At 34.5% G+C, this 11,655-nt stretch overlaps 2 protein-coding genes across 4 annotated transcripts; both read right to left on the minus strand.

Moving 5' to 3' along the window:
- Positions 1–1,297: 1,297 nt before the first annotated feature.
- LOC115994523 (U-box domain-containing protein 44-like) lies at positions 1,298–6,616 on the minus strand. Of its 2 annotated transcripts, none has more exons than XM_031118711.1 (4): positions 6,085–6,616; positions 4,411–5,693; positions 3,531–3,828; positions 1,298–3,045 (listed from the first exon to the last, which is right to left on the minus strand). In XM_031118711.1, the coding sequence occupies exons 2-4, from the start codon at positions 5,641–5,643 to the stop codon at positions 1,550–1,552; spliced, it is 3,027 nt and encodes a 1,008-aa protein (XP_030974571.1). In that variant the 5' UTR covers positions 5,644–5,693; positions 6,085–6,616; the 3' UTR covers positions 1,298–1,549. The 2 variants fall into 2 exon arrangements, with proteins under 2 accessions (XP_030974571.1, XP_030974570.1); XM_031118710.1 differs by having other exon boundaries at positions 3,531–3,849; positions 6,085–6,613.
- A 2,165-nt stretch (positions 6,617–8,781) lies between these two features.
- LOC115951020 lies at positions 8,782–10,931 on the minus strand. Of its 2 annotated transcripts, none has more exons than XM_031068335.1 (3): positions 10,808–10,931; positions 10,532–10,677; positions 8,782–9,066 (listed from the first exon to the last, which is right to left on the minus strand). In XM_031068335.1, the coding sequence occupies exons 2-3, from the start codon at positions 10,658–10,660 to the stop codon at positions 8,965–8,967; spliced, it is 231 nt and encodes a 76-aa protein (XP_030924195.1). In that variant the 5' UTR covers positions 10,661–10,677; positions 10,808–10,931; the 3' UTR covers positions 8,782–8,964. The 2 variants fall into 2 exon arrangements, with proteins under 2 accessions (XP_030924195.1, XP_030924194.1); XM_031068334.1 differs by having other exon boundaries at positions 10,803–10,930.
- Positions 10,932–11,655: the final 724 nt, after the last annotated feature.

Genomic DNA, 11,655 nt, shown 5'->3' on the forward strand with positions numbered 1-11,655 from the left:
AGAGGATCATTTTGAGCAATAGAATATACATTTGATCTGTGCTTCGTTCATCCGAGGAGATCTTGGACCACCTTTCTTGACCTCTCCACTTGCATGTTACTCATAGAACTCTGAACTTAACATCCTCATTGTTGTTTATCCGTCCTCGGACCAATCAACGTCCTCAACCAAAGCCCAAGGCCCAATATACAATTTTGGGCCCTTATCTCTACATATTGTGTGGTTTAGTAGCATGTATAAACTAAAATTCTCACCACGCATCTCGTAATATTGCTGATCCAAGGCTCAATATAAAAGAAATTGGGAAGTAATAATAACAACAAAGGGCTTTCATGTACATGAGCAAATCTAAGACAATAACATATTAACATCCAGCAATGTTTAACTTTAGTCCAAATAAGTAGGTTATCAATGATTAACCAATAAGACAACATAATTTTATAAAAAAAAAAAATAAAAAAAAAAATCAGACAACATAATGCATAAAATTTCACAGATATATAAAACTAGTCAATACCTCATCAAAAAAAAAAAAAAACCCCACATCCTTAAAATTCTAAACGCTATGAACTCATCTTAGTTTCAATCACTCCCGTAATGCATCTACTTTCTCCCCACCAACCAAAACGAGGGCTTTTGTTAGCTTTCCCAGAAAATATGTATACTCGAGATTTTGTAGTCTCTTTCTTACAATTTAAATCTCTGCATCAATATTGACCAATGCAGGACCTACTAGTTCGATAATAAACCATATTTTCCTTGGTAAATTGAAGCATATGATCTGTAGCTAGTACCATTTATAAAAATTTATAGAGATCTGACTTCATTTGTGGAGATTTTAGCATATTAATATTTTGATCATATGAAATTATTTGTTTTTTGAACAAAATCATATGAAATTATTGTTTACATGATGAAACCCAATGATGGTATGTTTTCTCATGCTCTCGATCATAGTGGATTTGGGGCGTGATAGTTGCACCTGAAATTGAATCAATTGCATGTTGAATATCACACAGGATAATTCTAACAGGTCGCTTGGGAGGAGGGAAAGGAATGAAAAATAGGACAATATGAAAAGCAGGACTAATGGGTTTTAAAATACAAAATTAATCATATGTTCCAATAAATTTTTTATAAGAGAGATGCTACGTCAACAACATTTTTATAACAAATCACAAGTAATTAGTTGTTATCGGTTCAAATTTAAACCGATTCCTCTTATAAATTATGTGTTGGGAGTGATACAAAGAAGGGTGAACGGAAGAAATTATAACATAACTAAGACAATACAAAATTAAAGTTCGAAGACAACTTAGAAGCAGGGGGTCCATTATTGTATATTTGTTTGTATGAAGGCACAAATTGAAAGAAGACAACAAAACTGTCAATGGAGGGGTATAAAGAAAGAAAGAAAGAAAATTGAGACAACAAAACTATATGAACGAGAATGATTTTGAGGATTTACTGAATATCCAGTTCTTTGGAAAAGCCAAAAGCTGTATTAAAATTGAAGCAAACACTATATTGATCCCAATAACTAAAATTTTCACCCAAATAGACCTGGAACAAGACATGTGGACGATCTAGAATAGCGTTCAAGGAGGGCCAAGATTTTGGCAGCTTTCCTTCCTTGGCGGCCTTCCTCGTGGACATTCCTGCCGGTCATACCAACAAGAAGTAACCTTGCTGTTGATCCATAATGTTCCACCATTTCTTTTGACACAAAAACTTTCTCCAAGAGTCCTAAAGCCTCCTCCTTTAGATAATCTTCCCCCCACGTCAAAGTCTCTAATATAGGTTTTATAGCATCATTTTCATGCAAGACAGTGGCCCCTCTCTGAGGAGAGCCTTCCATAACTAGAGTAAAAAGAGTCCGAATTGCTTCATAAGCAGTTTCATGCACCCCTCCATGTAAGAGCCTTACCAAGTCAGGTAAAGCATTTGCTTCCAACAGACAGAATGAAGCTGTCACACTGCAAATACCACCATGTGCTGGGCATAAAGGATGGCGTGATGGTTGGAAGCACCAGCAACTAGTTGGTTTGGTTACAGCAGTGAGCTTTGGACTGCTAGTGGAAAGATTGCCAATGAGTGCTGCTGCTAATGCCTTAGCTGTTTCTGAACCAGCCTTGAGAAAGTTTACAAGCATAGGGTACACTCCTCGTTCAACCAAAATACGCTGTGACTCAAGATTTGTGGGATCTGAAAACCTGAAGAGTGCATTTAGAGCATTTTCTTTTGCTTCCTTGGTTCCAGTTTTTAAAATGTTTAAGATTGCATCAATTCCATCCAATTCGATTAACTTCATGGTGAGTGATCTTTCTGATTTTGGTAGGTTGGCTAATAGACCTGCAGCAGCCATCTGTACATCACCCTTATCATCATTCTCAAGAAACCCCACTAAGGCCTCCAGCCTTCTTGGCTTGAGAAGGTATTCCACAACTCCTTCTGGCTCTTGCTGTGAGAAGAGGAAGAGCAAATTGATAGCAATCTCCCGAATTTCAGAGTCAGAGTCATCAAGCAGTGGAAGCACTAGAGATACACCATTGGCAGTGAGAACTGCCTTCTTAACCAACCCTGCTTCAAACCTGCAAATTCCAAGAAGTGCATTCAAGGCAGGCCTCCGGACATTGTGGGCTGAGTTAGGCTTCTGTTGCAAAGCTAACAAATTGGTGATGATTGATTCTAACTCAAGTTGGGTCCCTTTTTCATCAACGAAAAATTTAATTCCATCATCCTCAGAACAAAGTTTCTCAAGTATTTCAGAGCATTTCACAACAATAATTGAGCGCACATTGGGAGAGAACATTAGTTTCAGAACAAGTGGAACCCCACCGGCAGCAGCAATTAACTCTTTATTGGCATGGCAACCTGATAATTTAACCAGGGCTGATAAGGCTAACTCTTTTGATTCAAAGCTTCTGGATGCCATATCAAGCAAAGGAGGTATAACCCCTTCCTCGCCAAGGAGCTTCAAATTCAGATCAACTAATTCTGTATTAACAATTGTTCTCACCATTGGTATCTTTGAAGACTCTGGCCCTGAAAAAATTCAGAATGATTAAATTACGTGACAAACCTTCATTCAAAAGATTGAAGTCAATCAGACACAGCAGCTTCATTGTGAAGAGTACAAACGGAATAACTCATATCATATATACCATAGAGAATAAGAAAATTTGTTGGAACAGTTCTCTGTACACATAGAGAATAGGATAACAAGGGGAGTGTCTGTATGTCCCATGAAATGAAATTTATCAATGTTCTCATGCATGATATAGCATATCAAAAATTGATTACCATTAAATACTATGGGAAGAATGAAATAAGATATTGCGGAATTTGTGGTAATCTGCTGATTTCGCTAGATGACAATTCTCTATTATTTCTTTGCACAAGTGGTAGAATCTTCACTACCATGAATCACAAACATGAAATCAATAAGTGATGTCAATTTTTTTCTTTCTGATAAGCAACAAACAAAAACATCTAATTTATAGGTCTTTAAAGTAAATGGATCCTATTACCTTGAACTATGCGATCAATAAGTGGTTTATACCAGCCGGCCTTAGCAGCACAAGAAATGGTTTCCTCATTTATCTCAAATAGATTCGTCAAGATTCTTTCTGCAATCTCTGCTGACTCCCTAACGGGACCCTTTAGCAGGGTAACAAGAAAAAGAATCGCACTGCATTGCTGAGAGAGTTTCCTGCAAACAGGCACATTCCATCCAGATCTCTCTTGCAGCAACTCATATAGTAATTCAACCGCAGCCTTTGAGATGCTTGAGTCACGCCCCAGGCAAGGAATAATGCGATCCCATCCCTGGGATTCAAACACTTTTTCCTATAAATTTGATTAAACTAGTCAATTTAGAATATTGTGAAGCATTTAAGTTATTCACTTACCCATTCTTTTTTGATAATTTTAAAATTCAAATAGGTTTTTTCAAGTATGAAGTTTTTTATGACAATGAGAAAGAACAAAAAATCTCACTAGGACACAGGCTCAAAAATCTATACAGTATCAAATCTTGTACAATCCACTTAGCAGGAATTTCAAATTCTTTTTTTGGATATATGTAACACAAAATGAGATTCTATCCTTATATTTGTACCCAAAAATAATAATAATAATAACAGAAGAAAATGTATACAAAATTTTTCAAGAGGGTTTTTTAGAGATCAATACAAATTAGATAAAAATCTTCTTTCCCATGAACTTACTAGTACTAATCCAAATTGTCAAAAATAGAGGTGCATGCTCTAACAAAACAAGCACAAGAAAAAAAACAATAAAAAGAATAAAAAGGGCAGCCTGCTTCTCTGCACACTAAGAAATGCTTGGTTCCTTTCTCTCTCTTTTGTTTTTCCTTTTCAATTTACATGGTATACGAAAGTTTCTTACCTTATTTCTTGCATGCCCTTCTACAACATCCTTCAGGGTAATTAAAATCTTTCTCTTCACATCTCTGTTGCGTGAGCTTCCAAGTATGGAGATTATAATATCAGTAAGCCCTCCAACAGAAATCCAGTCCTTGTTAATAGAACTCTCCTTCATAAGATCCTGCATTTGGCTCAGGGCCTCTTCCACAGACGAGTCCATACCTGATAATAACTTTGCCTTGGAACAACGTATCTTCAGGCAGTAATTAAGTTCTCGCCACTCCTCTATTGATTGTCTAAGTGGAAGGTTAGACCTTAGAGTGGTGTCTTCAAGAACCTCACCTGTTTCTGGGTCAGTTCTCTCCCCACTGTCTAACAAAGCCTCAATGGCAGCTCGCTCACATGTAGTACCAGTGCAAAGGCTAACGGGATCAACCATCAAAGTTTCACTTATTCGACAATAAAAAGAATTAAGTGGTCGGATATTCTCTTCCCTCTCATCATATCGCTCTATAACCTGAAACCTTTGGAGATACTGCCTTTTGACTTCTTCATAATCCCTTGCAGCATCAGCCCGAGAGAGCAGCTCAATAATCTGCTCCAAGAAGAGTACTTCAGCTCTTTCTTTCCTGTTGGCAGCTTCTTCTTTTTCCCTTCTGAAGCTGGCTAGCTCTTTGCTTATCTGAGAGGGCTCAACAGGCACCCCAACTGCCCTTGCTATTTCTTCAAGCATGTCATTTGCGAAACCCTGATCTAGTTTCTGGTCCCTAAGACCTTGGTCTAACTTGTCAACAATTTGGAGCTGAGAATGTGAAGTCTCAAATTCAACTCTTTGCATCTCATTCTGTAACCGATCCACCTGATCAGATATCCTTGATAGGACTTCAGTATTTGCAAGGGATAATGCAGCCAAAGACTTTCCAATGTCCCTTGTGACTTCTTGTACCTCCTTGACAATGTGTCTGCACTTGACCAGTAAGTAGAAGGGGGCTCGACTTTTGTACTTCTCAACCAAATTATTTGCCTTTTTAACATCTGCTTCAAGAGACTCCAGAGCAAGCCTTGCAGCTTGAGAATCATTTAATTCTTGAAGCTGCAGTTCCTTTAAGACTGGTTCAATATCAAACAAATGCTTTGACAGAACCTTGAAACTCTCCTTCTCAAAAAGAACATCCTTTGCAGCAAGAGCTGTTTTGATGACCTGGTTTGTCAGCACGGCCAAGATGGTCCCTATAGGTATGAGCTCCAAAGCCATTATAAACTAAATTCATGCACCCAGCAACTTGGATATAAACCTCCACAAACCTTCATTAAAAATTTAGAGGGGAAAATTCACAACTAAGTCTCAACATCAATATAGTATTCACATAAGAAGTTCTACTGTTAAAGCTGAAAAATAAACAAACATAACTCAAGAGTGAATTTTTATAAGATAAAAAAGAAAAAAAAGGTAACTATACAAATTAAACTAGTTGGCATGAACAGAATTCTGAAATTTCAAATAAAACTTAACTATTGGAAACCATGATGTTCTGTTTGGTACCCGACAAAGGGTCTATAGAATTCAAAAATGTATTAAGGAACAAAATTTTAGGAAACCATAAAAATAAAAAAAGACAGACTCAACTGAATATGTTCCAAGCAGGAAAAGTACAAAAGAAAGAAAAACTGATAACATAGGTGAGTAAAAATTTACCTGTCCAAAGCGAGAGAGCTTGAAATGTTGTTTGGTTTGTATCTTAGAATTGAAACCTTGGTTGTAGTAACAGTTGCCAGTCTATAATACTGCCATTGTCGTGAACGGAAGGAGACGACTTGAGCAAGTCAAGATTTTCTTCTCCCATGAGTCTTACAGAGAAATTTCAGTCTCTTATTATTATTATTATTATAATTGCTAGTTGTTTAGAGCTTATGGACGCGGTCTGGACAGACTCAAAAACGAGTGTATGAAGGCAAATATATTTTGCTAAGAAAGTTCTATGTGGAGGGCCAGCCCCAATTAGTACCTACTTTTTTCCATGAAAATTGTTTTTTGGTTTTTGCTTTTTCCTTTCACGAAGGTCCTGATAGTTACAGTCAATTTGACCGAAGTTAGTTTTTCTATTTTTCCAGTCTTTTTTTTTTTTTTCTTCTTCTTCTTCTTCTTTTTAAAGAAAGGGTGAGATAGAGATAAGGTTGAGGTTCAACCCCTTAAAAGGGCCAGAATGATTTCAGTTTTCAAATGGTTGGTATGGTATTTAATGATTAATCAAAGCCTGAAAAATACGTAAATAAATTGGACATGAAAAAGATTGGACCCAGTGTGGTACTTTCATACTATGCATGATGGAATTATGTTAAATTATTGCACTTCCTAGCAGATATCGGCTTTTTATATAATTTTATGCCTGATGGAATCATGGAATTATGTTAAATGCAACAGTTCTGAAACATCTTGTCCGCGTCTGTGTTCATTCTTTATTTTGCATTTTACGGACTGGCTCTCTTCCTCATGCTGCTTATGACCATAGTTTATTATGAACTGAATTTTTTATTTTTCTATATTATTTTTCATAAAATACACTAACATCTAATAAAATTTATAAATATGTAAAATATATATTTATTAGAAAATTCGGAATATATTCAACTAATAATTAATTTAATTATCACTTACGTAATAAAGTTAACTAAATAAATCAAATTAACAACGTATACTTTCAAATTGATTGAACTCAAAGCTAATAGTGCATGATATATGAGCCAAAATTAATTTTATTTTCATCATCTTACCTATTAAATTCTATCTAATTTAATGTTATCATCATAGTCATCATCTTGCAAAGTTATTTCCTCAATAGATTTTTTTTTTCTTTTGTTCTTTTATTTTAATAATTTTTTCTTAGTATTCTAGCCTCTTAGAATTATAAAAAATAATAACAAATATAAAAAATAATTATATTGTCATCCAATGCCTTTTTTAGAATCTAGAAAAGAAATTTGCAGATATGAAAGTGACGTAAGTGTACTGTCCATATTTTGTAGGGGGAGGGGGGTGGGAAGGAACCCTCATGGATATGTTATTCTTTGGGCTCAATCAAGTAGCCTAATAATTTTAAGACAAAGTTTAACTATAAAATTGGTTGTAATCTTAGATTACAACCTTACTCAATATCTTTTTATTAGAAGTAAATTTTGACAAATCTACTATTAAATTACAAATTCTTCTTATACCCTCTATGCTTGCAAAATTTCAAGAAATTAAAGATTAATAACTATGTCATCAATAAATTGTTTAAATTACAAGTTTTGTTGTTTAAAATTATGCATAAAATATAAACTTATAAATCATATAATAAATAATATCTAATTTACACAAAATTTGACATGTGTATTAAAAGTTTAAAGAACATGCAATTCAACAGTTAAATTTTCAAAATATATAGTAATATTTATTTTATTGAGTAAAATTGTAACTAAACTTTATCCATAATTTTGTATTAAAAACAAATCTAACAACTTGTTGGACTCAAATAAAAATACAAATTTTAATCCAAAAAAAAAAGACCCAAGGCTACATACTTTAATCGTGCCAAATCCCTTACCACGCACAAACTTTACCGGTGGGTACATCCCTTCCTCTACCCAACACCTGCCTACGTTTGCTCTGCACGGGTCGGGGAGTGTGTCAATCTTGTTTGAAAATGAAATTCAACAACCATTTGATTGATTCAAAGTTTGATAAAAGTGATCCAGCTGTCAGTTGAGCTTTCAAATGGCCACACAGAGATGAACAATTTCAGCTAACTCTTTTTTTTTTTTGGGGATACTTTTATAGTTAACTCTGATGCTAAAAAAGAAAACAAGATACAGGTACACCTACTCAAGCACACATTTTCAGTTTTTAAACAACATTACATGAATTTCTATATACTTTTTTAACCACACATATTTCCACACATGTTTTTAAACAACAAAACACATATTTTCAAACACATGTACCAAACACCCCATTCTCAAAAGAGAGCATGCACATGAGATAACCACAAGTCACATCAAAATGTTTTCCAGTTGCAAACGGAACCCAACAAGAGACATCACATCTTGTATCCATTGGTCACTTGAAATCTATGTTTCTATAGTTCCCCAGGTCACCTGGCTACAAGCTTTGTTATAAAAAATGGTCCAGTTTCATTTATCTAGCTTCAGCGTTAAATTAAGATCTTTAAGGCAAACAGATTCGAAAGGCACATTATCTTACAAACGCACAGGGCACGATGGAGATAAATATGTCACGTTATGCAAAAAAATAAGGCAATGATGTAAGTACAGCCAGCTTGAATTGTACATAAATCATTAAAGAAGTATTCCACTATGTCAGTTAGCCTTACCTATTATGAAGATACCATGTCCAAGCTTTTAAAAAATAAATAAGGATAAATGGGGTTTAAAGAAACATTATTCATACAAAAAAGATTATTTTGAGTATTGAGTCCCATGATGTTTATTTCTGCATATTACATACAACTTGATATTTCAAAAGCAGTACTAAATACCACCAAAAACCTACAAGGATCACTTACACCCCTAAAGAACATCAACGGATGTTATTCTTACGAGCCAGCTCACGAGCCATCTCCCTTAATTCTTCTGGTGATGGAGGCCTTTCGGCCTCTGGGGGATACACAACATAAGATCGCTTCAAAAAAAAAAAAAGAACGCATTATTTAGAGCTTTAACAACAGATCAAGACAATAATCCATACCAAAAAAAAAAAATGATAAGTATAAAGCAATAAAAACAAATCTCCACATGACAATAATATAGGTCATAATACTTACAGCCAATAGCCATTTTTTTTATTGGTAAGTTACATATGCACACAGTAAGTCCTGAACCTACGACCTTGCCCTCTCCCTAGAACTTATAAGTGGAGGAGGAGGTGCCAGTTAAGTTAGTGCTCAGATTAGATAATAAATTAGACACATTATGAAAACAAACAATTGGAAATATATTCAGTTATTTTATTGGTAAGTTATTGGATCACTCACCAATTTTATAAAAAAACAAAAACAATTCAACTTTTCAAATTACATATGAAATTCCAGCCTTGATAGGAGTGATCAAATCAAATTCATACACAAGCTCATTTCTTAAAGTGCAGTTTTCTTCACAACATGTAGTGTGCAGTGACACTATCCTGGATGCAAGAAATCTCCTGCTTATGTGGCTAACAGACATGTAACATATTACCTTTCATACTAGCTTCCACCAATCTAATAAGCTCATTTGCTCACCAGTTTGAAACACTCATTTATATTATTCCAGGAGAAATGGTTGTTGGTGTTAGAAACTTCTTTGAGGTTTAAGAGACTGTTGTTTCTCCCAATTAAAGCAATAGAAAACATAATAGGCTCATTCTTTCACTAAAGATATTTGCAAACGATCTTATGAGATGTCATGAAAGACAATCATATTTTGCAGTAATAATAACTCAAAGATGATTAAAAAATCTGTGCTACAATATTACCATCGATGACACTCAACAAATAAATTTCTATTGTCCGGCATCTTTTTGCATTCGCACCAATTCTATAGTGAAGGCAATCATGAAATCACTCCAAACCCACAATTGCAAAATACTAAAATTATAATAAAATTAAAAAAACAAAGACTCAAAATAATGGATGTCCCCCACACTACCAAATCAAGCATTTCTTTTCTTTTCTTGGGGGGTGGGGGTGAATAGATCATATAATGCTACAGACACAAGATTTTTCACAGTAGTTGAGTTGGCCGGTTTTAATTGACTATCATTTGGGCCGACCATTGACATCACTTTTATCATCTACAATTCACAGCTTGCCAACTCAGAAGTAGTGAAATATTTTGTGAAAATTGTTGTGAGCCTAAACACATTGAAATAGGTCAATTCAAATTCTTGCAAAACCAAAACAAAAACTTCCAATCTGGGAAAGTAAACAGCTTCATGTTTCATATAACTGACAAGTAGTTTAAGATAAAAAGGGCATTTCCCAAACAACACCCCTAACTGAATTCACAACAAACTAATTCAAATCGTGATCCATAAATAGGAAAAATAAATTTTCAAAACAAAGAATTATAGTCCAAAGGAGAGGGAGAGAGAGAGAGAGAGAGATTACGTTTCCCATGAACTTCTGGAGATTCTTGGTGTTGTTAGCGAAAGTGTACATAAGAACAATGGGAATGGTCACATAAACCCCGAACTTCGCAATCTCCAGAATTCCCTTCGAAGTTCCCAAAGATGACATCTTTTTTTTTTTGTTCCCTAAAGACAACAAAATCAGCAATTTCATCAAACAATACAAGACCCAGAAAAGAACCCATCTTTGGCTGCCAAAGAAAATAGCGAGAGTGCAAAATTTAGATAGGGAAAGAAGGAGACTTGGTTACCTTACCTGTGGAGTTGAGGAAAGTACGGATTTTGAACAGAATGCTTCTTTTTTTCAGCTCTCAAATCTCAAAATATTGTACAGTGTAAATGAGATTTTTATCTATTCTATTTCTAGCTGGAATCGGCTACCATATCCCCAATATGAATTAAATTTGCAGAAAATGTTTGGGCTCTTCCAAAGTTTCAATTAAAAAAAAAAAAACTTTCCAAAGTTGTGGGCTAAAAGATTAGTTTGCACCATTTTGGGCCATGAATAGCTCAGCCCAAACTGCCATATATTATAGAGTATTAGAGTGATACAGTTGTACGGTGTGTTTGGATGTTTCTCTCTCTCTATATTTAAACAAAACAATTTTTTAAAAAAAATTAAACAAAACAGGCAAATCTTGGCCCCTCACACTTTGATTAGGTCTTCCTCTCACTGATCTTCAGCAGAAAATTCACAAGCTTTTTAAAAATAAAAATAAATTCTTTTTTTGTTCCACTGATCTACACGATATAGTTTTTTTTTTTTTTTTTTTTCACTTGACTTCATTGTTTATTTCGGTCACTTTTGGGTTGAATTTATTCATGTTGACATTTTTTTTTCTTCTTCTTGATATTGTGGTTCCGTGGAATTCTGTTAAATTTTTGTGGAATTTTTTTTTGGCTATTTGGTATTTTGCACTATGTTCAATATGAATCTAGATTTAGTTGTTGTATATGGTGTGAACAGAAATTGCAGTTTAATTTTTGTATACTTTTAAAAAAATTGTGTACTAACCAAACACGGAAAATGTTTTCCACGATATTTTCAAAAATACAATCAAACACCAAAAAAAGAAATTGTTTTCTAGTTGAAAAATATTTTAT

This window comes from Quercus lobata, chromosome 6, assembly GCF_001633185.2.
Source record: "Quercus lobata isolate SW786 chromosome 6, ValleyOak3.0 Primary Assembly, whole genome shotgun sequence".
Lineage (NCBI taxonomy): Eukaryota > Viridiplantae > Streptophyta > Magnoliopsida > Fagales > Fagaceae > Quercus > Quercus lobata.

Coding starts and splice junctions, on each gene's coding strand:
- LOC115994523 (XM_031118710.1), bottom strand. CDS start 5,643: ATGGCTTTGGAGCTCATACCTATAGGGACCATCTTGGCCGTGCTGACA. Junction 3,850..4,410: donor AAGGGCATGCAAGAAATAAG/GTAAGAAACTTT, acceptor TCAAATTTATAG/GAAAAAGTGTTTGAATCCCA. Junction 3,046..3,530: donor TATTGATCGCATAGTTCAAG/GTAATAGGATCC, acceptor GAATTTTTTCAG/GGCCAGAGTCTTCAAAGATA.
- LOC115951020 (XM_031068335.1), bottom strand. CDS start 10,660: ATGTCATCTTTGGGAACTTCGAAGGGAATTCTGGAGATTGCGAAGTTC. Junction 9,067..10,531: donor TCCAGAAGTTCATGGGAAAC/GTAATCTCTCTC, acceptor TTTTTTTTGAAG/CGATCTTATGTTGTGTATCC.